General features: G+C 40.1%; 6 protein-coding genes across 7 annotated transcripts; 5 read left to right on the plus strand and 1 right to left on the minus strand.

Moving 5' to 3' along the window:
* Nucleotides 1-517: 517 nt before the first annotated feature.
* On the plus strand, nucleotides 518-1525 carry si:ch211-223p8.8 (dual specificity protein phosphatase 13A family protein). The gene is made up of 3 exons (XM_059359703.1): nucleotides 518-935; nucleotides 1007-1221; nucleotides 1301-1525. Exons 1-3 carry the CDS (start codon nucleotides 712-714, stop codon nucleotides 1507-1509), a joined length of 648 nt encoding a protein of 215 aa, XP_059215686.1. The 5' UTR covers nucleotides 518-711; the 3' UTR covers nucleotides 1510-1525.
* A 23-nt stretch (nucleotides 1526-1548) lies between these two features.
* zgc:153981 (dual specificity protein phosphatase family protein) lies at nucleotides 1549-3257 on the plus strand. Its single transcript, XM_059359704.1, has 3 exons — nucleotides 1549-2037; nucleotides 2220-2437; nucleotides 2528-3257. The coding sequence occupies exons 1-3, from the start codon at nucleotides 1913-1915 to the stop codon at nucleotides 2737-2739; spliced, it is 555 nt and encodes a 184-aa protein (XP_059215687.1). The 5' UTR covers nucleotides 1549-1912; the 3' UTR covers nucleotides 2740-3257.
* Nucleotides 3258-3340: 83 nt separating this feature from the next.
* Nucleotides 3341-6743, plus strand: LOC131993895 (dual specificity protein phosphatase 13-like). Its single transcript, XM_059359962.1, has 4 exons — nucleotides 3341-3765; nucleotides 5589-5736; nucleotides 5818-6066; nucleotides 6740-6743. Exons 2-4 carry the CDS (start codon nucleotides 5612-5614, stop codon nucleotides 6741-6743), a joined length of 378 nt encoding a protein of 125 aa, XP_059215945.1. The 5' UTR covers nucleotides 3341-3765; nucleotides 5589-5611.
* A 9-nt stretch (nucleotides 6744-6752) lies between these two features.
* LOC131993509 (dual specificity protein phosphatase 13-like) lies at nucleotides 6753-9260 on the plus strand. The gene is made up of 4 exons (XM_059359454.1): nucleotides 6753-6981; nucleotides 7472-7594; nucleotides 7681-7898; nucleotides 8650-9260. Exons 1-4 carry the CDS (start codon nucleotides 6788-6790, stop codon nucleotides 8877-8879), a joined length of 765 nt encoding a protein of 254 aa, XP_059215437.1. The 5' UTR covers nucleotides 6753-6787; the 3' UTR covers nucleotides 8880-9260.
* A 2026-nt stretch (nucleotides 9261-11286) lies between these two features.
* On the plus strand, nucleotides 11287-13634 carry LOC131993600 (dual specificity phosphatase 29-like). The gene is made up of 4 exons (XM_059359583.1): nucleotides 11287-11309; nucleotides 12742-12929; nucleotides 13006-13229; nucleotides 13315-13634. Exons 2-4 carry the CDS (start codon nucleotides 12751-12753, stop codon nucleotides 13533-13535), a joined length of 624 nt encoding a protein of 207 aa, XP_059215566.1. The 5' UTR covers nucleotides 11287-11309; nucleotides 12742-12750; the 3' UTR covers nucleotides 13536-13634.
* Nucleotides 13635-14291: 657 nt separating this feature from the next.
* Nucleotides 14292-23634, minus strand: adka (adenosine kinase a). Of its 2 annotated transcripts, none has more exons than XM_059359508.1 (11): nucleotides 23476-23634; nucleotides 21269-21343; nucleotides 19664-19717; nucleotides 18024-18102; nucleotides 17744-17916; nucleotides 17546-17654; nucleotides 16826-16996; nucleotides 16686-16721; nucleotides 16484-16598; nucleotides 16286-16372; nucleotides 14292-16186 (listed from the first exon to the last, which is right to left on the minus strand). In XM_059359508.1, exons 1-11 carry the CDS (start codon nucleotides 23565-23567, stop codon nucleotides 16062-16064), a joined length of 1116 nt encoding a protein of 371 aa, XP_059215491.1. In that variant the 5' UTR covers nucleotides 23568-23634; the 3' UTR covers nucleotides 14292-16061. The 2 variants fall into 2 exon arrangements, with proteins under 2 accessions (XP_059215491.1, XP_059215492.1); XM_059359509.1 differs by lacking the exon at nucleotides 23476-23634 and adding an exon at nucleotides 22469-22554.
* Nucleotides 23635-24461: the final 827 nt, after the last annotated feature.

A 24461-nucleotide genomic window follows, 5' to 3' on the forward strand; every position in this document is an offset into this window, starting at 1 on the left:
TAACTATTTTTTGTGTTTTTTTTAATAGTACCCGACTGATATATTTTTCTTTCTTAAACAAATAATTTTATTAAAATATATTAAACATGTAACAATGTATTACATCATCAACCAATTATAGAAGAGAACACTGATAATGAATGAAAATAAAATAAATATATAAAAAAGCGCTGCATGTTGAGAATTAGTCAATAGCTGTTTTTTTAAATAGATCATAAATCAAAACACCATAAATAGCTTAATAGTACTGCATGTTCAGTGTTAGTAGATTGCTGTCCATTCAAATAAAAATATTTATAAATAAAAAATAAATAGCTAAATAGTACCTTATGATTAGTATCATTCAATTTCTGACTATTTAAAATAAATAATACATTTTAAATAAAAACTAATAGCTAAATAGTACTGTATGTTGACAGCAATGACAGCATTTCATATTGGAAAACATATATGCCACAATCAATAGATACCACTATGTCTGTGTTACCCCGACATAGGTCGATTAAATCTACTGACCGATAAATGAGTTTGACTCCAGTTTTAAAACGAGTAATATAATCATAAAGACATTTCCATGAGTGAGAGTTTGACCGAGAGCCAAACTGCACCACCTGTTAATGACAGTCAGAGGCTGCAGCAACCAAAGCAAAGGCACTGCGTGATCTAGTTTAAGGGAGATAACAGAGTAGTTTACGCCCTATTAACGTAGAAATGACAGACATAAAACCCCTCTCTGAGCTGAGATGTGAAGACCCTGAGCACAGAACCAGCGGCACAGACACAGAAGAGGAGGAAAAGTGCTCGTGTGTGATGGAGGATTCAAAGAGGACTCTAGAGACCCCGTCTCTCCAGGAGCTGGAGGAGGTTTTACACTCAGCTCCAAGCTCCTGTCGCCACGGAGATGAGGTGTGGCCGAACCTGTACCTGGGGGACATGTGAGTATCCTGTTTCAGTTTGTCTATGTGTGTCTGAATTGTGCATCAAACGTGGTGTTTGTGTGTGTCAGGTTTATGTCTCATGACAAGCTCGGGCTCTGGCAGCTGGGCATCACTCATGTGCTGAACGCAGCTCATGGAAAACTGTGCTGTAAAGGCAGTGATGATTTTTATGGAACCACGGTGAAATACTACGGTGTCCCAGCCAACGACCTTCCAACCTTTGACCTTTCGCCTTTTTTCTACCCTGCTGCTGAGTTCATCCAGCAGGCTTTGACCTCAGGAGGTGAGCTGCCACGCATGTCTCCAGTAGACACTGGGATCACAGGGTTTTCTCACTTTCTTTATTTCTGTCTTTCGTCCAGGAAAGGTGTTTGTGCACTGCGCTGTGGGTGTAAGTCGATCCGCTGCGCTGGTCCTAGCCTACCTGATGATTCATCACCACTTCAGTCTTCTGACTTCTGTACGCTGTGTGCAGCAGAAACGATGGATTTTCCCAAACAGAGGCTTCTTGCGGCAGCTCATAGCTCTGGACCGAAAACTGCAGGACGAACGAATAAATGAGCTAAAGTAAAACAATGGAGCAACCCAAAATCTACAGAACTGGCCTCTTTTAGTCTGCAGCAGTCACTGTCCTCATTCACACCACTCAAGACTGTCTCCATTTGTACCATTTACTGTATGACAGCAGACAGTTCAACTGTGTCCTCCCCTCCTCTCCTAATGTGACCTCAGTGGTGACAAAGAAAGCCCCTGTCTTCATCAGTGAACACACCAATCAATGCACCAGCAACATTCAATAAAACACATCTAGTCAGAGAGAACTCCATGAATACAGAGGGCTAATTTGGGAGGCAGGAGGGCATTCAAACAACCACCTGCTCTCGTCTCTCACTGAGCTGCTGTCAGACTCTGGTGGTGAAGGGTCGGTGGACTGTCTGACACTCTGTAGGAGGAGGACTGTGTGTGCAGGGAGAATGTCAGGGAGCAACCAGCCACTGGACCTGATGCTCATTAAAGAACTGGAGCACATCTTGGATTCCTGCGCGCTGGAGCTCACAGCAGTGGATGAAGTCTGGCCCAACCTGTACATAGGAAATGTGTGAGTGTCTTGTGTTTGTAGAGTATGTTGCAGAAACCTTCATGAGATCAAGAGAGAGAATTAAATCTTGTTTTATAGCTTGTTAAAGTACAGAACATGTGTAACCGCTCCTTAACATTATTCCATGATAGATTGTTTCTCTTTATTCCTTTTATTCGTCTGTTTTTCTGTGTGTTTTCCAGGGCTGTGGCGCAGAACAGAAATAAATTACATAAGCTTGGCATCACTCATGTGCTGAACGCAGCGCACTCCAAGCAGGGCAGCATCGGTGACCAGAGTTTTTACGGGAACACCTGTGTTTACTTTGGCATCCCAGCAGAGGATTCAGGCCACTTTGACCTCAGTCAGTACTTCAAACATGCAGCTGACTTTATACACAAAGGCCTGAAGAGCAAAGATGGTACAGTATATGCATGTGACACCCACTGTCCCATCAAATGTCTAAATGTTAGTTATTGATACCTTTGTCATTCTCTATTCTGCTCTACAGGTAAAGTGCTGGTGCATTGCATCATGGGCCTGAGTCGATCGGCCACTTTAGTCCTGGCCTACTTCATGTTGCGGCAGCGTCTCGCTCTGAAAGATGCCCTGAGGCAAGTTGTCCAAAAACGAGCCATTTACCCAAATCGGAACTTCCTGTCACTCCTCCTCAAGCTGGACGAGCAGCTGACACGCAGACGGAGGTTGTGTCCTCTTCTCTGACATCACTCGCTCCTCTAAACTCTTCTCTCTCTTTCCATGTGTTCACTCCACTCTAATTAGTACAGATACTATCTATAAACAATACTATCAGAATGAGTGTGATATAGTTAGAGGTGTGAGTTTGATAGTAACGAACATTTAAAGTTCAACATTTTATTTCTTATATTGTCTACCTTTCATGCACTAGTTTCACTCCTGGGTGCAGCAGTTAGGGCCATGTGTTGTGAAATATTGTAAATATCTAAATATCATATTTCTCTGAAGTTTATTTTCATATTCAAACTGTATTCAAATGTTACCTGCAGTGTAAGTGGGAGGCCTCTCCACGAGCTTTGTAAACACAGCTTTATGACTTGTTGTGAATATTGATAAAGACATTTTATGCTATTTCATGTAAAGATTCTGGCTGAATGGATGTGGAATGAATGCTAAACTATTTTTTTTTACATCCCACATTGTAAAAAGTGAGATTGCCATGTCTTTTTTTATTTTAAAGCAGGGCTAGAAGCTGTATAAATACTATGAAAGTATTAAAATCCTAAATATTTTCTTCTAATTACAAATTGCAATGAGCATAACGTCTATTTTTTTTCTTTTTATAAATGATTCAGTTTGTTGCAAACACAACAAATGCAGCAGAAGTTAACACATTAGTGTGTGTTATTCACAGCCTGGATCATGTTTCTTAAAGCTGCAGTGCAGCAGACATTACTCTGCAACACAGAGACCCTTTTAGCACAGCGGTGTATTACATAACAGTCTGCAGTCATGGAAACTAAGCAAGTGAGCTAATGTTAAAGTTCACAGGACAATGCAACATTGTAGTTAATAAGAATGAAACTTCAGGCATGTAGTTTAAATGGTTTAAATGTGTTTGAAAGTGTTTAAACTGCTGATTTTCTACAGAAGGTTTTGTCACTAATGAGTGTGTGATTACAGAGTTATAAAAGGAAACAGTCATATGTGGGTGAGAGTGTTTAAAGAACGAACTCGGTGGGAGAAGAGTTTGCACTGCCTCGAAGTGAGGTAAGTTTATATCATTCAGAGTAGAGTTTATGAGTTAGATCTTTCAGGTTTGTTTGCTCAGTTTGAATTTTGTGGCTTTACCATAGTGCATTCAGGTTTCTGAGAGAGGGTCATTGTGAGAAGTATTTGTTAAGCAAAGCAGCAGTGACGGGGGAACTTTTTATATAATTCAATAATGTTTGCCTATTAAGTACTTTTTGTCTGTCTGTCTGTATGTGTGTGCCACCATATGGAGGACAGAAGCTGCAAAAATAACAAATAAACAAGCAGTACTGAACGGGCCCTCGCAGTACACACGTGTCGGGGCATGCTGCCGTCGGGGTGTGTGCGTTACAGGGGCCAGTCTATACCACCCCTATGAATTTCATTGCTTTAAGTGTTATAATGTGGCCACGGTACCAAATATGAAATTAGACTGCCACCACAGTGCCACCTATGGGCCGATCAATAAAACCTTAAAGGGTTATCCTCAGGAGGGCATTGACAATAATTGTACCAAGTTTTGTATAATAATGCACAAACTATCCCTTTAATCCTCATACAGTTTCTGAAGACTCTTAACTGATATGTATAAGTTAGAAGAGGCAGGTAGCAATGGTGGAAAGTAACTATGTACATTTACTCAAGTACTGGACTTAAAGTAAAATTTTGAGGTACTTTTGATTACCCTTTTTTATAAATTAAACCACTTAAAAGTTTATTAGCTAGTTAAAATGAGCGGAGTGGAGTCATTTCACAGTGTGGTATTAGTACTTTTACTGAAGTAAAGGATATTTTATTTTATTTTATTTTATTTTATTTTATTTTATTTTATTTTATTTTATGTTATTTTATTATTTATTTATTTATTTTTTTCGCTTCTGCGCATGCGCGGCTTTTCCCACTACTGGCGCGGCTTTTTGCTGTTCTGCGCATGTGCGGCTTCCCTGGACAATGCGCATGCGCCGGAAACCACGCGTGCGCAGAAGCGGAAAAAGCCACGCATGCGCAGAAACGAAAACGGCCGCGCATGCGCAGTAGCGCAAAAAGCCGCGCATGCGTAGTAGCGGGAAAAGCCACGCATGCGCAGAAACGAAAACGGCCGCGCATGCGCAATAGCGCAAAAAGCCGCGCATGCGTAGTAGCAGGAAATAAATAAATAAATAAATAAATAAATGAAATTAAAATAAATTAAAAAAATAAAAATAAAAATAAAAATAAAAATAAAAATAAAAATAAAAATAAAAATGTATTTAAAAATTTTAAAATTTTAAAATTAAAAAAATTAAAAAAAATAAAAAATAAAATAAATGTAAAAAAAAGGGGAAAAAAAGGAAAGAAGTAAAAAAGACAGTGGTGGAAGAAGTGTTCAGATCCTTTACTTCAGTAAAAGTACTAATACCACACTGTGAAATGACTCCACTCCGCTCATTTTAACTACCTAATAAACTTTTAAGTGGTTTAATTTATAAAAATGGGTAATCATTTTAAATGTATCATGTTTTTCATTTTAAATCTTGACCTGAAAAGTAACTAAAGCTGTCAGCTAAATGTAGAGGAATAAAAAGTACAATATTTGTCTCAAAATGTAGTGGAGTAGAAGTATAAAGTTACATAAAATGTACATAAAAGTACCTCAAAATTTTACTTTAAGACTGTGGTGGCAATCTAATTTCATATTTGGTACCGTGACCACACTATAACACTTAAGGCAATGAAATTCATAGGGGTGGTATAGACTGGCCCCTGACGGCAGCATGCCCCGACACGCGTGTACTGCGAGGGCCCGTTCAGTACTGCTTGCAGTCCTAGTTTATGTATGTATCTATTTATTATTTTGGCAGCTTCCTTCCTCCCCACAACAAGTATGTCTCTTCGGGATCCACCGTATGAGCCTCCTTCTGTCTCAGAGCTGCAGGAGTTCCTGCTAGCAGACAGACGACCTACAGGACACGTCAATCAAGTCTGGCCTAACCTTTTCATAGGCAACGAGTAGGCTCACTCACACACACAACAGCATGCACAAATAAACATCCGTCACTCATGTACAGTGAATGTGTGACTGTGTTTCAGGGTGGCGGCTCGTGACAAGGGCACTCTCCACAGTCTGAGCATAACTCACATTGTAAATGCTGCTCACCGACCCCTCGGCTCCAGCCCTGGCCCCAACACTTTCTACGTCAACACTGGCCCACGTTTCTACAGAGACATGTCAGTAGACTATTATGGGGTGGAGGCCGATGATGCAATAGAGTTCGTCCTCAGTCCATTCTTTTACCCGACGGCACGGTACATCAGAGCCGCACTCACCATGGGAGGCAAGTCAGTCACACTTCCTGGCATTTTAGTGTGTGTGATGGGATTTACAATCAGTGGCCACTTTATTAGGTACATCTCTAAAATATTATGCAATCTAATGCAACTGTCTTGGCAATAAGTCTAATTTTATGGTACCTATAATTATTTTTGTTTTTGTCATTTCAGTCAGTGATAAAGCATTTTATTATTTAACAACTAATTGTACAATAAAATTAGGCATTAACCCTCCTGTTACGTTTGTTTCTGAGGAACAGCAATAATGTTCGTGGGTCAATTATAAAAGTATCAGAAACCAAAAAATCCCCCAAAATATTGATTATATTTAATTAACAACTCCATTACTAACCATTTCAATCAATATTTAGTGCAATGGTGTTCTTTCCCTCTCACAGATCTTGGTTCAATGAGGATAATTCATTCGTTTTTCATAAAAAATGCATGTTAAACTACAATGGTTTTTACATGACATAGATTTTTTAGATTTTTTTAAATTTTACAATTAAAAATATTTTCTTTTTTATGAAAAAAAACTTGTATACTTTTTTAGATTTTAAAACAATGAAATGGGACAATTTGACCCGCAACGTAACAGGAAGCTTTGTAAAGACAGATGCCATTGCAGAGGTACAGGTGTAACTTATAAAGTGTAGATTTTGCTGCATGTTCGGTGCTGGAGGTAACGACAACTGTCCCTGTCCCAGGACGGGTGTTTGTCCACTGTCTGATGGGTGTGAGCCGCTCAGCCACACTGGTGCTGGCCTTCCTGATGATCGCTGAGGGTCTGAGGCTGCAGGAGGCCGTGGCTGCTGTCAGGCCGCACAGAGACATCTGTCCCAACCCAGGCTTCCTGCTGCAGCTCCGCAGCCTCGACATGAGCCTGGAGAGGGAGAGGAGGAGGCGACGTCAGGCACAAACACTGTAAAGACACATGCAGACACATGCCACACACACATCAACATTAGCAAGAGGCTCAAACGTAGAGGGTCAGGAGACATGCTTCGACATTAAGTTACATTTCATAGGTAGGATAAAAATTTGAAGAACTATATATTTGTAGAGTTTGCCGTAAACAGCCTTACTAACCTTGAAACCTGTTTTTGTTATACTATGCTGGACGAGAGCTCAACAAATAAATGTTAAGCTGACAAATCTGCTGCATTAGAATCCATCTCATAATAATCACAGCTACTCAAAATGCAAATCATTGATCCAAAATAATACCAAGTAAATGTGGTCTTAAATACTAATTGAACTAACTGAAAAGTAGGGCAACAGATGCCTTTTGAGAAAGAAATTGGGAAAGGAGCCCCAGAAGCCCCCTGAACCCCCTCCATCCCTCCACTCCCACTCTACCCCTGATTCACATCAACATATGCACACATGCACACACACATCTTTATCGCTGCAGAGGCCCCTCAGCCCAGGAGGAGGACACACCATCTCTGACAGAGCTGAGGCAAATTCTCTGGACAAAAAGGAAGCCAGTGGCCCCTGTCAATCAAGTCTGGCCGAACCTCTACATCGGAGATGAGTGAGTAGAAAAATCACAACCAGCAGCTTGAAACGTAATTAAAATATCTCACACTGAACCTGGTTGTAAGTGATGCGTGTCTGCAGGTCTGTGGCGAGAGATAAAGCCAAACTCTCCTCTCTGGGTGTCACTCACGTACTGAACGCTGCTGCAGGTCGATACCGGATCAACACAGGCCTGCAGTTCTACAACGACCTTGGAGTTGAATACCACGGTGTTGAAGCTGCAGACCATCCGGAGTTCAACCTCCGACCTTTCTTCAACCCCGCTGCACAGTTCATAGACACTGCTCTGAAGAGAAATGGTCAGTGTGCAAATACGAAAACAGAAGCCAATTATTTATTATAATTTCAACGTGTTAGGGAATATTATGTGTAAATTATACAATTAATGACAGTTGAATTTAGCTTCTTCAGTTTCAGATGGCTTTGACACTGTCATTGTTTAATGGGACATTTGAATATAACAGAGCTATTTAAATGTTATCAGTAACACCTTTGCTTTTCCTACTTTGACAAGGCTAAAGACATGTTTATTACGTTATGGAGTTTTCTCATACAAGCTGAATTAGACATCATTATTTTTTAACCCCAACCCTCATACCGGGGGAAATTAAGTGTCTACAGCAGTAAAAATATACAACAACAAAACATACAGGTATGCAAAAATACAAATTATAACTTACACAGTAAGTTGCCATTACACTAATATAAAACACAACGCTAATATACAGCACATTGTTATTATGTGTATCATGATCTCCATGTAATCATCTCCTAATGTCCATACAGACATATCAAAAATATTAATAACAGTTGTGATCAGTAGTTTCATCGTTGATGCTAATAACATATCACACACCTCAGAGCCACACCTTCTCTCCTGATGGGCCATTAAATAATGTTCTAGTCCATTCTGCCAAGGTTTTTTTCATTTGGGAAAACATAATTCAGAATATGTTGCCAGATCTTAATAAAAGTATTGGACACTAACCCTTTTTATATTGACTGATGGCAAATTATTTTAACAAAGTGTTATCAAATTTGATCTTCCAGAGAAAGTGTTTGTGCACTGTGCCATGGGCGTCAGCCGCTCTGGAGCGCTGGTTCTTGCGTATCTGATGATCTACCAGGGTCTGTCATTAGTGGAGGCCATCATCGCTGTGCGTCTGAACCGAGACATTGGACCCAACTCTGGATTTCTGGAGCAGCTAAGGCAGCTGCAGCTGAGCCTCGAGCTGCAGAGCAGACAGATCACAGAGGGGAGCAATGCTGACACATCATGATGGAGCATGCCCTTTCTCCTCCAGGCACCTGTTTCGGTTGCATCCACATTTTCTGTGATAAAAATCAAATCTGACAAATATAAATGTCACCTGTTACAAAAAGCCCCAGTTTTGTGCCCCAACAACAACCAGCACAGAACAACTGCATGGTTTAAGTTTTATGTCTCCAGAAATAACTCCCTCACACCTGTCCACACATTAGTGACATTCTTATAATGACGATAAAGAAACACCCCTCTTTTATTGAACGTTTGTTTTTAAGTCATTGTTTCTCATGATTCAGTGTTAATTTGTCATACTGGCTCACAGAAAGCAATCACTGTCACATTAGAGGAATCAGATCACATTATGTGTGAAAGGATCCATGTCTGTATGTGTGTGTGTGTGTGTGTGTGTGTGTGTGTGTGTGTGTGTGTGTGTGTGTGTGTCACGTTGTTGAGGTCAGGTGTTGTAGCTCAGCTGCCTAAAAATATCATCTTAAACACAGAGCCCAAGAGAGTAGTTACCATTCCAGATCTGTATTTCAGCCGTTGTGCTTACTGCAGAGGGACATACATGCGCGCACACACACAAAACACACACACACACACACACACACACACACACACACACACGCAAACACACACGCACACACACACGCACACACACACGCACACCCTGAGGAAAAGCTGAGGAGCTGCAGTGCGATCCTGCTTAGGAACAGATTTAAAGCTTTAAACAGTTACAAGAAAGAGGTAAGTGATTTTTCTAACATATTTTAACAATCAGCCTGTGGAGTAGGAGGATTTTGAACAAGCTGTCAGTGTGTTTGTCTCTTTAAACAACCAATATCATGAGCTGAACTGATTATGACCAGCTTTAGTTCATCCTGGGACAACACATCACATCAAGAACAATGTGTGTTAGAGGTTTGAGATTTAAAAAAAAAAAGAGCATGAAAGTGCAACATGAACCCATAGAGGATTTACATATCGAAGAGGCATTATTAGTACACAGTTTCCTTTAAAGTTGTTTTCAGACACAATCCTCAGTTAATTGTGGTCTCATTTTCATTGTTATATGTTTGGAAGAGATTGTTTAATAAAGATCTGAGAAGATATACACTTTATTTGTCAAGAATAAACCACATTGTCACAATAATTTCATGGAAAGAGGTTAAAAATATATTATTCCAACTTTATGTGCGACCGTGTTTAAAAGTTGATATAAATGAGATTAATGAAGGAAAAGTTCAAAATAAACCATTAAGAAATAGCTCAGTTTACAAATACCATATAAAATAAAAAAAATACCATAAAAATGTTCATCTTTAATCAAAATAAAAAACAGACTCACTAATAAATTGTAAATCTGTTGACACATTTTACAATAAATTTCCTAAAAAGTAAAACAGATTTTGGCAATTTGTATTTTTCTATTAATTGGTTCCCCATTCCCAATATACGCTGACATCTGCTCGCCACAGAGAGCATCTTGTTAAGTCTAGCAGCTGATTAGTGACATTTTTTTCACAAGGAAACCTCCAGAGCTCAGCATATGTGAAAATAGAAATGCTGAATGGAAATGTATCGTGACACCAAATGCAACATCAAAATGAATTCCCTTTAATTGTACAACTTAAAACTTTTTTTTTGGGGCAATTTTCTTTTATTGAAAGTGATAGATATAAAGGGGGAGACAGAGGGGAGGACATGCAGCAAAGGGACCTCAGGCCGGATTTGAACCCAGGTCCGCCGCAGGAAGGACTCAGCCTTAATGGTACGCGCTCTACCAGTGTGAGCCACCTGGACGCCCCACAACTAAAAAATTTTAACTGTAAATCCAGCTATTTATTTCCTTTATTTCTGCACTGATTAGCCAGGAAATTGTTTGATTGAATTGGTGCACATATGTTAGGAAGCAAGACCAGAGTGGCGTAAGTTGTAGGAGACAGACTCAGGAAACATTATTAAGTATCCAAACGGTGAAATTTATTTATAGTGCCGCCCAAAAAATATATACAAAAAATAAAAAAGTTATCTGGGCATAACTCCATCAACAGTAAACAATCCCAGCTACATGTCACCTACACATATCTTTCGCCCCCATCAGTCCAAAGCAAATGCTTTTATAGCTTCCTTAATCAGCAGGAGTCACCCTGCAGCCGGCTGTACCGTTTGCACAGGGATAATTCACAGAAAACAGAGCAAACACAAGAATTTACAGTGCGGATCATACCTTGAATTCCGACTACCCCACCAAAACGCATGCCTTCATCCCATATCAACAATATAGTTAAAATTATCATGGCAGCACTTTGTAAAATTACTTCTTTTAAATCGGCCTCCCCTCCTGCCTTAGTCTGCTCCAGTGACATCACCGATGATGTCACCCAGGGTACAAAGTGAGGAAGTGGCTGGGCACCTCCTTCCTGAGCACCAGGTGAGTATGGTGAGTATGAGGGGAGTAAACTGAATCAAACTTTAAACAAGTAAGTGTTTCAATTCAACAACAAAAATCCTCTCTGCTAGAGATGGGCGGATGAAGCCTTGTGAAGCTTTTGAGGCTTTTTCCTGATTGTATCGAAAAAAGATTCGAAGCCTCAAAGACCAGTGACATCTAGTGGTCAGCTGCAATTATAGCAGCCACAAACTTCCAAATGATTCACACATCTTATTGATTCCAGTTCCAGCACAAAAGCAATAAAGCCAGTCTTAAGCAGCTGTGTCTACTTTCTGAGGATCATTGTCCTTACATGAAAGTGTTACAACACTTTGAAATGTCATTACTAATAACATGTTTAAATGTGTTGTAACAAATAATATGAAAATATTCAAATTCAACAATGTAGAAGTACTTTTGTTTGAATGATTTTGAAGGACTCCCTTGTACCACAATTTGAAAAAAGTGAATATTGTGATTCTGCTACAGTGTGAAAATGAAGTGCTTGTGTACATCAGGGAATTATGCAATCGAAGATCTCTTGTAACGCTATGAAGCAGGGGGGAACACCGATCATTATGCAGGTGCTTCGTTGTGATGTACGAAGCCTCAAATGTCATCAGTCACATGATCACAGAGCTTTGATACAAGCCTCAACAGTGTTTTGAACCAGTCTGCTTCAAAAGAGTGAAACAGGCTTCGGAGCATCAGTGTCAGACGGCCCATCTCTACTCTCTGCTAACAGAAACCAGGATAAAATATGGTTAAATAATTTAAAAAAACAGTTAAATTAATATGAAATGCTGCCATGACAAAATAATGACAAATGGTGTATTCTCTCCCACTTTGCCACTTTGTCTTACATACATCCCTGAATGTATTAATGAAGTTGGCATATCTCTCAATGCACTTAATATGCCTGCTATAGTTTGGGGGTATAGGCCTATTGTGTGGGGTTTGCAATAGGCAATCATTTTCATTACTGATAATCCTGCTCATTAGTAATTCATTAGATGTAAAAGCTATGGTAAAAGTGACATTTGGAAAACAGTGACATAAAAACCAGATTAAAGAACTAGACCAAAACTAAAATAGAAACAGTGAAATATAGTTAAATACAGTAAAATAGATTTATAAGCTATAATTTAAAAAAGGAAAACAAAACCTAGACTAAAAACCAGTGAAATAGATTAGACAAAACAAGAACGAATAAATCGATAAGAGAGATGAAAAAAAAGGAAATATAATAATCAGGTATAGAAATAGTTAATTAATTTTCTGTTGATTGACTAATTGATTACTCGTTGCATCTTTTGGAGTGTAGATCAAAATATATTTAAAACATGTACACAGTTTGGACACATAACATATACAGACTTTTTCTTTCTTTCTGGGATGTGTGTGTGTGTGTGTGTGTGTGTGTGTGTTTTCTGGGCAGCAGAGGTGAGCTATGTCGTCCTGCGTGATGAAGTCCAGAAGCAGGAACCCATACACGGCGGTGCAGGTGGACCCTGACAGCGACTACATCACACCGGGAACTTTAGACCTGGAGCACCTGTTCTGGACCGGCACCGGGGCTCAGTATGCACATGTCAATCAGGTCTGGCCCGGTGTCTACATCGGGGACGAGTGAGTAGATGCGCTCAGAGATGGTTTCATGGTTCTTATGACGACTTCATACTGAATGTGTGCTACATGGAAACAGGACAACAGCTCTGGAGCTGGCTGGCCTCAGGGATCTGGGTATCACACACGTCCTTAATGCAGCAGAGGGGAAGTTTAATAATGTGCTCACTGGTGCTGAATACTACGCTGGCATGGACATCCACTACTTTGGAGTGGAGGCTGATGACAAACCCTCTTTTAACATCTCCCCATACTTCTGCCCTGCAACCCAGTTCATCCACGAGGCCCTCAGTGATCCGCAGAGTAAGTCCTGAGGGAAATCTAAAGATCATCTCTGGAGAAGTGTGCATGTTTCACTCTAATAAATCTCTGCTTCATTTTGCTCCAGACAACGTGTTAGTGCACTGTGTGATGGGACGCAGCAGGTCAGCCACTCTGGTCTTGGCATACCTGATGATGAAACACAGCTTAACGGTGGTGGATGCTATTGAGCATGTGCGACAGCGGCGCTGCATCCTGCCCAACCACGGCTTCCTCAGACAGCTCAGATCGCTGGACATCACGCTACAAGAGGACAGGTTGAGGGAAAAAAGAGAAATGCAGCACTAATAGTACACTGTAGATTACGCCTTTGATTAGTCTTCTTAAATCATCTCATGTAAGACAAAAAAAATCTTTGTTTCTTTAACTATTGTATCATTAAACTCTGTTTTGTTTTAAACAACTGTGTCATGTCAGTCTGAGCTCAAATTTAAAATTGAAGAATAAGACCTTAGTGATGTTACAACAGCAAGTTACTTTTACATCTGAAAACTGTATGAACAGTAAGGCACACAGAGAAGGTCCTCACACTTGCAGGCATGAGCGTTAAAAGTCCAAAAGCCTAAAAATGAATTCCCTCATGTTGACTTGGAGAAGGATAAGTGTCACCAATTAAGTATCTGACCAAATGGGCAGAATAGAATCTTTTGTTCCTGAGTTATGGCGTTGAATAATTGCCAAACATTTTTGCAGAACATTATCATAATCAGTGACGCTGACCTTTGAGATATAAAATGGCTTCAGTCCATCATTTCATCCTACTAGACCTTTGTGTTAAATAATCATAATTACCATAGGAATTATTGAGCTATGGACAAAATGTGTTTTGTGAGGTCACAGAGACCTTTAACCTCCAGCATCTTATAATTGGATCTTTGATTCCAAGTGGATGTTTTTGCCAGATTTCAAGTAATTCCTCCAGGGCGTTTCTGAGAAATAGATGGATGGAAAAACAGATGGAAAACACAGCAGTATAATGCCTCACGGCTGTCACGGAGCCATATAATCAAATAAACAAACAGAAAAATGAATAAGCAAAAGATCATCATTGTATGTTTTATTTGTGAATTTGAGGCATCACAGTCGAGCACAAAGATGGGAAACTTGATTGTAATTTAGACCAGGAATAGTCACATAAGGCTATTAGGTGTATTTTAACACTAAGGCTGAAACTTATGATTTTCTTGATGAATTGGTCTATTAACTGTAAGAAAATAGTGAAAAAGGTCCTCCCAGTTGGTCAAAGTCCATGGTGATGTCTTTAAAAGTCCAGTTTTGTGAGTCCAAAACCCAAAGCTATTCTTCTTAATATAAAATAAAATAGAGAAAAGCAGGAAATCAGCATATTTGAGCCTGAAAACCGCATTTTCTAACATTTTTGCATGAAATTTTTTAATGAATCGATTAATAATCAAGTTTTTTTTCTGTCCGACCAATCGTTGCAGCTCAACTGAACATATGTGTTGAACACGTTTAACAGATGTGCAAGTTTCAAAACAGCAAATGTACTTCTTGTTTATCATCATTAAATTCTGAGCGTACATCTATATTCAGTACAGCTGCATTCAAGTATTCAGTGGTGCGCAGACGACAACATAACGGCAACTGAGGTTAATGTGGTTTGAAATGTTTGGACCCATACCACAAGTGTGGCCTGAGCCTGAATTTAGCTTAATTTGCTTATCCCATATGTGTATCTCCCATTTGAAGGTTACAGCCTGAAAAAAATATTAAAAATCTAAAAAGTGTAAATTCCCTACCATTTACACCTGATTAGCAAAATGGACGGTCCTTAAGTCGGGTTACATACTTATTACAAGAAAAAGAACACAGGCTGCTAACTGACCTATGTCTGACAGAGAACATAGATCTTTCTACCTTTCATGCATTTTAAAAGATGTTGTGTCTCCCAAGTTTCCCCAGTTCAGACAAATGCAGGTTAACACAACATCTGTAGGTCTCTGCAAACCTTTGATCATTTACATAGGAAGGAGGGAAAAAGGCACTCGTTATTGGAAGCACCTGTCTGAAAAACAAACTTCCACCATGGTGATGTTGAAGGTAACTTCTGAATATTATTGACACATTAAAGCTGACATTTAACAGACTTATTGGACAGAGGCTTTAACACATTTTAAAAAAATGTGCACTTAAAAGAAAATCGTTTGGTTTCATTACTGGCCTGTTAAATTAAATCTAAAACTCATAATCAAAAAACAAGTACTCTTTAAAAAAAACGCTCAAATAAAATCACTACTGCGCATTTCAATGCAGTAACCCAAACCTTCATTGACATTTGTTAGTCCTCCATTTGTGTAAAACGTGTCCCCCCATTGCGGAAACAACAGACTCGTAAGCTTGCAGTCAGATGGACGTCAGTGCAGCCAGACGTTGGCAGTGTCAGAGCCAAAAAAACATTTAAAACAGAAAATAACTGTCCGTAAAAACAAGATTTTCCGTTTGGATCCTTTTTGTAAAGCAAAATACCACAATCTGTGATGTTATCATGAATCCTTCATGGTCATCTATATAAAAACAAATCTCTGCCGGCTCTTGGCTGCACGATCCTCTAGCGGCCTCAAGTGGCGAACAGAGACAGACACATGCCAGGAGGCAACAACGCAACACTTACAAGGTAATTTTGTGTGGATTAATAAAAAAAAAAAAAAAAAAAAAAAGAAGGGACGGTTGGCTGATTGGAAATACATGTGGCTACAATAATTGAGTGCAGTATTTGTAGAAAATAGTGGAAATTAAGGGTCAGAGTTGTGTATGACATGGTGAGTACGAGGTGCAGGAGTTGTCTGGTTTTCCTTATTTGAAGTCGGGTTTTTCCGGGAAGGTGCAGCCCCCTTGTCGGATGATGACGTTGGCAGCGTAGTGTGCCGCCTTCACGCATTGATCCAGCGTTTTCTCCTGGACCAGCTGAGACAGGAAACCTGCAACACAGAGGGGGGAAACATTAACAGAAATCCGCACAGGAAAAAAAAGAGACAAAAAGAGAACCGGAAATGTATCAAATGACATGAAAATCTTACCTCCTACAAAGGCATCGCCTGCACCGTTTGTGTCAACAATGTCCTTGGGGTCAATCTTCAGTACAGGGAATGTCTCGATCTTGTCACCTGAAGAGACATAAAAAGAAAAATTGTGGCTTTAACAGCAGACAAGAAACCAAGGGAAATAAAAGTAACATAAAGGAACAAAGAAACGCAATAAAAATAGAGAAATCTTACTTTGGGCCATGGTGGTTTCATCCTTCCCCTGGGTCAACACTACAACCCTCTTCCTCTTTGTGTTGACTTTTGGCAAAGCCTGGGCTTTCTTGGCAATTTCTTTCAAGTCTGTGGTCTACAGACGGAGAAAACATTAACACAACCAGTTGATGGAACACGTTTATCATTACCAAACGCTAAAAGAAACGGTCAGTCCACTCACCTCAAATTCTTGCTCTTTAGCGAATGCAGCTGCCTCCTGAAGAACAAAAATAAGTTGTTTCAATATAATTTAACAACATTCAACATCTGACAGACACAAAGCACTGTAGCCCATATGTAGACTGTGAAAGTCTCCCTTACTGTCTCATTGCCGAACAGCACGTCAACGTAGGGAAGAACCTGCATGAGGTTATCCTTGAAGAACTGGCAGATGAAGGGCGCGGAGAGGTTCAGGCAAAACAGCTTGTTATTTTCAGACGCGTGCTTCGCCACTTTGAGGATGGACTCCACAGAGACGGTCAGGAAGAAACCCTGGAAGCAAACAGTGACATTGGGTCAAGACTGATCTGCTTTTTATATCTTGATGGGCTCTAATGAATCACATGAAGTAAGGCCTTGGACAGAGACCGCACCAGCGTGTCTGGAAATCCCTCCGTCGGTCCACTGGTCGCTAGGGATGTTCCTAAATACTAAATTCACTGATGTTTTAAACTAAGACTATCTGACTACTGTAGTAATAAGAAATGGCTCTGAAAGCAGTCAGAATTGAGCAGAATTTAATTCATAAGGTGAAAATAAGCATATATTAAAAGAGCCATTTGAAATTGTTTAGCACATTTTTCAATAAGCAACATGTATTTCAAATGCTGCTGAACCCTGAGCCGCTGCTGGGACAACACTTAAATATGTCATATAAATGTGTACATAATAATAAGTTTATCGACTGGTATTTCCTCTGCCGACTTGTGAGTGTAGCAAAGTGTAATCGACTAGTCAACTAATTGCGCTCATCACTAGTGACGTGAATAATATATTCAATGGCAAAACACCATATAGTAGTTAGTTATAAGTATGACTTACAGCAATATAGTAGACTTTAGCTTTTTCCACCAGCTTCCAGTTCTCTTCCAGGTCTAGATGCTTGTCCTTCTTATAACAGTTAGCAGCAGCTAGTTCAGCAACCAGAGACCTGAGAGGAGGAAGCAAAAGAAAGAAGAATTAAAGACAGATGAGATTAAAACAAATCTTCTTTTTCTTATTATTATTAGAATTACCAACCTGTTATCTCCAGTGAGGCAGGCCGCACACGAGCCTGTGGGCTCTTTATCTTGCTCGTAGTAGTGGGCATCGATGTGGGCCTCCTTAGCCTTCTGCTTCAGGATGTCTCCAAACTTGTCTTTGCCAATGCAGCCAAAGAATGTGCCCACATTATGAGGTTCTTGGATCATCCACTACAGACAACAGTGACAGCAGCTCTGATCAGCATCTGTCAAGTAACTGAACTCACTGTGGCCAGCACTAATAATTCACAGAGCACCGAGTTGTTGGACTGACTTACCTGAGCGACCTTAATTGAGTTCTGTGTGGCTCCTCCAGCGTGGTATTCAACTTTGAACTTCTTCACAAACTCCTCAAATCTACACACAGAAACAAAAGATATTTACAATTTTTTAAAAATGCTTTAAACCTCACCACGCACAAAGTGTAAATTATGTCTGGATACTAAACAAAATGTTTTTGACCACTGACTGTACTTTTAAACTGTTTAAAACTAAAAGGCAAGATTCTTAAAGGAATAGTTACGACATTTGGGAAATACGTTGTTTTCTTGCTGAAAATAGGACAAGGAAATTATGAGCATAGCTAAGCATTAAGCCTAGAATCTTAGACCGACAACAAGATACATAATAATTGATGAGTTTAAGAGGTTCTAGATGTTAAAATTTTAGAAGAGAGCAAGGCCAGCTGGCTGTAGCTGCAAATGAAATCGACACATGCATTATCAATCTTCTCATCTAACTCTCAGCATGACAGCAAATCAGTGAATTTTCAAAACTGTCAAACTTTTTACAATTACTTTTTCTTTTGAGGTGGTTAATACTTTTCTGTTCATGTGATACACAAGAAACTTGCCCAATAAAACCAAATTTGCAAAGACCTCTCTCCATCTTCCTCTGGCAGATTGGTTAGATGGCCAAGGTGACTTGTTTTGTTTCTGGTTTGCAACGACTTCTTCTTCTACTCTTTTAACTAGCAGATTACCGACATGTGTAACCTGGAGAACCATCTTCTGACAAAACTACGCTGAAGCCTAGTTTATTGGCTACCAAATAAATTGACAGAAATGCTCTTAGATTTGTCCCAACATTTAAAAAAAAATGTACTCCACTTCTGAATGGAAACATGGCTATTATGTCCACCCCTTTGGTGCCCATGATGACGGATGTAGCTTTCCAGCCAGTAAACCTCATCTGGTGTTGGACCATACTCTCAGCAGAATATTACTTCTAGCTAAATGCAATACATGCATGACTGATCACTAACTATACTATTTGAACCAGTTTTGGCTGTTACGTAACATCATGACTGAAGCAGTGTTTTGCTCTGCTTAAGGCTAAAGCAGATCTAATATTCCATGTTATTCAATCTAAATATAGCAGTCAACTCACACGCTCGTTTGTGTGGTTTATGCGAGTGTTAGAGACAGCAGTTCGCTAAATTATGTAATTGGAAAGTATAACAGGCTGACTGCTGTGAAAGGTCCTGAGACTGAGCAAGAGGTTGGAGAGGGGGAAGACATCTGGGAGATGGAGAGAGAAATAGAGTTTTCTGTTGATAGCGGCGTGTAAATGGCTGGTGGAGTTTGGTTTAATCCTCACACACAGGACTTTCTTATCTCCTGCTGTTAAATGTTTGCTTTCTGGTTCTCGTCTCAGAGGGACTGGGAGGTGAAGAGCTCTGCTTTGCTATTGGCTCAGACTGTCTCTCTGTGCCTCATCTGATGCTCTGCCATTGGCTGACTATAAAGACAAGAAGGTCAGCTGTGGCGATTTCTGCCGTGCTCCTGTTTTGACTGGCTTGCTCTAGAACAGAGAGGAATAAACTCTTCGAATTCAGACACATTCACTTTCACCCTGTACAGGCGATAAACTGCAGCCTGTGCTGAGAGAAAAATGTTGCAATATAGGAGATACTAACAGTCCTTTGTGTTTGTCCTCTGCCAGGATCTGGTCATTGGGTTTCAGAGTGTACCTGCAAATAATTAAAAGAGAAAAAAAGAGGCATTAGTTTCTCCAAGTCATCTAACACGTATGCTACATCAAAAACAGCTGCCTAAAAAACACTACCACTGTTTTATTGCACACAGAAACTACACAAATATGTGCATGGAAAAACAACAACACTGGAGTATGTTTATGTGGGTAAGCCTTGCAAGCACAATGGTGGTGCTGCAGAATGGGTTGTTCCCTGTAATGAAAAATGTGATTAATGAAATCATTGAGTCACAAGCAGAGGCTTTTGTGGAACTCCGTGAGAGTGCCTTTGTTACAACCATAGACTGTATAAATACAACCTCTCAGCACTCAGTCAAAATCAATCGGTTTGTCAATAAAGCAAAACGGAGCCTAGTTTCCTCGAAACACAAAGGTAGGTTCGGGGATTATGGAGCAGCTTTAGTCTTGCTTTATTCTTTGTGGCTGAGTAAGAACTGTGTTTGGTTGGTTTAGCTTTAATCCTAGAGGTTACGCAAGGGGTTTGGGAGTGGACTCTGAGCTGGAACCCAATGGAGCCCTTTGCCCTGGTCAACTCAGTGTGACAGAGTTCGGACAGACCAGAAAACTGTGGCTCTGACTGCGTAGGTTTCCCCTAATGGCTCCTACCATTTCAAAGAATCCACGGTAAATAAATAAGTAAATGAGTAAGTAAGTAAACGAATCTCTTAATTATTACTGCTTTTGCAGGAACCCCATAACCTTATGCCTCATGTCCACTGCATGGTTCAGGCAGGACTCAACAAACTTTTAGTACCAGGTCCTATTCTCTATTCCATTTTTTATTGGCAATCATACAGTGTATTGTACGGTGCAGTGCAAGTAGTGTGCAGTGTAGTTTTGCAGGCTGCCATTTAAGCTTATAAAGTAATTTGCGCTAGCTTTTGTGGATAACTTGGCTATTTCAAAATCATGGGTTTGTTCAGGATGTCCTGTTTAAAGCTAATGACGATTCTGTCTGACCAATCAGTGGGCTGCAGTGTTTAACAGCCCGGCACCAGGTCTGATAAAAAAAACTGTCCCATCCACAATTTGGTTAATGCAAAACCAAAAAAGAAAGAGCGATTCGAGTTGAGTACAGCTGTGTCCTACGATGCAGTGAGCCAATGTGATCAAATTACAGTCCCATTTCAGGATATATTATAGCAATACATCTAGTGGAGACACAGTTCCATCGACACTGAGCACTCAGCTCTGATGTTTGCTGTGCTCTGCCGCCTCATATAATCCTTGTCTTATATCTTCATTGATCCAATTACATCATATAACCTCTTTTGGTCAGCAGCACGGAACATCTACATTTCATTTGACCAGAGGGCGACTGTGCAATGGTGATTTTAAAGCAGCAAAGAGATCAGCCTGGCTCTATGCCTCTTCAAAAACATAAAATGATTTAACATTGGAATAAAAAAAAAGAAGAAGTAGTTTTCAAAATATGTCTTTATAATTATTGGGGAACCCGGGACTACAACCACCTGATGACAGCACTTTCTTTGAGTGATAAACATATAATTCGATTGCTTAAACTTACTTGTCCAAGAAGTCTTTGTCCACTACAGCACTGATGTCCAGTAAAGGGTTTCCCATGCCAAAGAGTGAATTAGGGCTGAAACATAAAGACAAAGCGTTAAAAACAGAACAACTCTACATGGCTTGGCTGACTAGCCAGCTTCCTTCTTTACCTCTACATAGCACCAGTGTTTTTTTCACATTAACTCCAACTTTACAGTTTTTTTGTTAATATAAAGAGCAGACTGTTCTCCTTTCATTGAGCTGGGTTTTTATTGCAGTGTTGCCCATTAATTTGCAGCACCCACAGTTTTGTTTCCTTGTGACTTCAATCACATGACTTAAAACCACATTCACAGAGAGAGAAGCCGAAACAGTACAACTCTGGGAGAGATCTATGTGAAACATTCAAGACTGGACAACAAATATTACAAAAGAATATGAATGGTGTGGTGTGGTCATGCACGTAATCATGTTATGTTATGTTAGGACATTCACAGCGAGGCAACATCAGGACAGCTGTAGGCTGCGTGCGTCTCTGTCTGTACAGTCTGTTCTGTCCTGGGGCAAGCAACTCATCGCAAATTATAGTCTTGTGAAGCCAAAACAATATGTTTGTAAAAAAAGCACAGCAACAGCCCCTTTGTTTCAATACATAACAACCCTACTGGAACTGGTCTGACACATCCATAACCAATTAGTGAGCTGGTTAGTCTGCAACTTTAGCTCTTCTATAAACAAAAAACTGAATGTACAATTCTGCAAAAAAGCACCAAGAGATTGCAGCAGTATGTTAGTGTTATTTCTAAGCAGATTTGTGTCATCTTCTTCTCTACTGAATGCGAGTCCTTGATGTCACAACAATCTTGTCAGTGTTTCTGGGAAAACCCCAGATGGAGCCCCTGACATATGCCACATGCACATAAACATGTGGTAACGTATTTTCCTCTTAGCCTCTTTTCCCCATTGCATGTCTGAGGAAATATATATTGCAATAAAAAAGAAGCAACAACAAAAAACAAAGACAAGGGAGACAAGGGTTTTGTCACTGAAAAACAAGATGCATCTACTGAACAGATGCCACACCTTCATTATCATTTCCTACCACATATACATCTTCCCATATGCTGTCAGATGATTACCAGGCTTGTGCAGCCAATTCCACTAAACCATACCCAAGGCTGCCTCTGGATCAATCCTCTTTATGGCAACAAGGTCTTACCTTGCAGAAGACATGATGTCTCTCTCTGTGCACCAGCTAGACACTGAAAGACCTGTTGAGCTGCCTAAAACCAGCTCAGAAAGAGCTTAGCATTCAAAAACTTCACAATTTTAAGCTCAGTGTGCGGGTAGATCGATTTTCCCCTGCAACCACAGCTCCTCCTACTCCGGACAGACTGATTGGAGGCATCTGGAGGAGGAATGGCCAGAACCGCCTTTCTCTGTCTGGTGATTGGCTTGTTTGGCTCAATCCACTCTCTCTTTTGAAGCTAAATAACATCGTGAGAAGCGTGCTGATGACAGCGGCTGCTAAAACACCATGATAAGACAACAGCGGGTTCTTAGTTGAGTTGAAGAAGAAACGTTGCAGAGCGATGCCAGATTTATTTAGAGGAAAAATGCATCAAAACATTCGTATTCAAGGCCATGTGACTACTTCGTAATTCACTGTTTTGGGAGCTGGTACAGGATGGCCCAGACAAGCTTTCTCTGCAGTAATCAATGCGGTTACACCGAGCGTGCAAATCCTCTGGCACTGAATGAACCAGATCGCTCCAACTATTTCTTTCTGCAGCTTCTAAACATGCAGGGGCAGGTGGTGGTCACGCTGCATTTAAGATTAGATATTGGCACACTTGCTGGAGTAAACGGACGTTACTGGACAACAGCAGTGTCTTAAAGCTCCTGAACACTTGGCTATCCTTAGCTAACAGTTAGCTGTGTATGATAAGTTAACAACATCAAAAGGACTTTACACCGGCTGTTATCAGCAGATAGGAAGTTTCTTCACACCTTGCAGTCATTTAATGGTCTTAAAGAAAGACACATTTTCAACCCAACTCCCATTTCATGCACGCATTAATAATATGTGCAGGCTAACATTTCAAATTAAAGATTAGCGCACACATTAGCATTCAAAAAGACGTGTCTTAAGTCACAGGAGGGTCGTGCCCCCTGGCTCCGCAGAGAGGCAGTTTGTTAGCTTTGTTTGTTTTAACTTTCGGTCACCTCAGTTTGGCAGGAGTCTCTTTGGTCGGAGACTCTGTCTTCTTCTCCTCTGAGAGTTTTTGTTTCTTTGCTTTGGGTTCGTCTGAAGCCATGGCTGAGCGGGCACGTTGCAATCACCTTAACTTCACCGGCGTGAAAACGCGGTCTTGCTAATAGTGAAAAGGGCGTTTGAGGTCCTGAGTCAAGTCTCGCAGGCAGACGACGCCTCCCCGGGAGGTGTGACGCCTTCCACTGACCTCCACCAATCAAAAGCCTTACATTTAGTTTTTATAAGGGGGGAATGTGGCCGCCCACCTTTCAAGCGACTACATATCATCACCTTGTTAAAATAATCGCCTAACTCATTTTTTCAAGTTTTGCAGGAAACACAAAACATTTCACCAAAAGCGTAACATAAGACGTTTATTCATAATTTCACTCAAAAATGATGTAACAAAGGATGCTATTGGCATAGTAATAACAATGTGTGTAAATGATGTAACTTAAGAGAAATAAATGACTTAGGCAATTTTTTGAACATGCCTTTGTGACCTAAGCAAGATATGGTAACATTTTATTTTGAAGGTGTCTACATAAGAGTCACACAAGCCTGTCAGAAACATGACATGACAAGTATCATGAGCATTAATGTTACTTCAAAGTGTCATCATCATAATCAATGGGTCAAATGACTACTTAAGATTTCCAATTTTTTACACCTTTAATTATATATCCAGGCTTTTCATCAAACTTCTAATATCTATAATTAGATATCTGTATAGGCGACGGGACAAATTTTTGGTATCAAAGGTTCTGGTTTCACTTACATTTTTAGTCCAATTAGCTAATGATAAATCATGTTTGAGCAGGCTTTGGTTACATTAGGGTAAACAGTCCGTGTTGAGAGCAAAAGTCGAGTTACACCTTGGTGGATCTGCAGTCTCAGATTGGTTATTGTGTGACTAAGATTTTGCTTTTTATTAACTTTTAAACAAATGTATCTGCAC

Source organism: Centropristis striata, chromosome 20 (assembly GCF_030273125.1).
Source record: "Centropristis striata isolate RG_2023a ecotype Rhode Island chromosome 20, C.striata_1.0, whole genome shotgun sequence".
Taxonomy (NCBI): Eukaryota; Metazoa; Chordata; class Actinopteri; order Perciformes; family Serranidae; genus Centropristis; species Centropristis striata.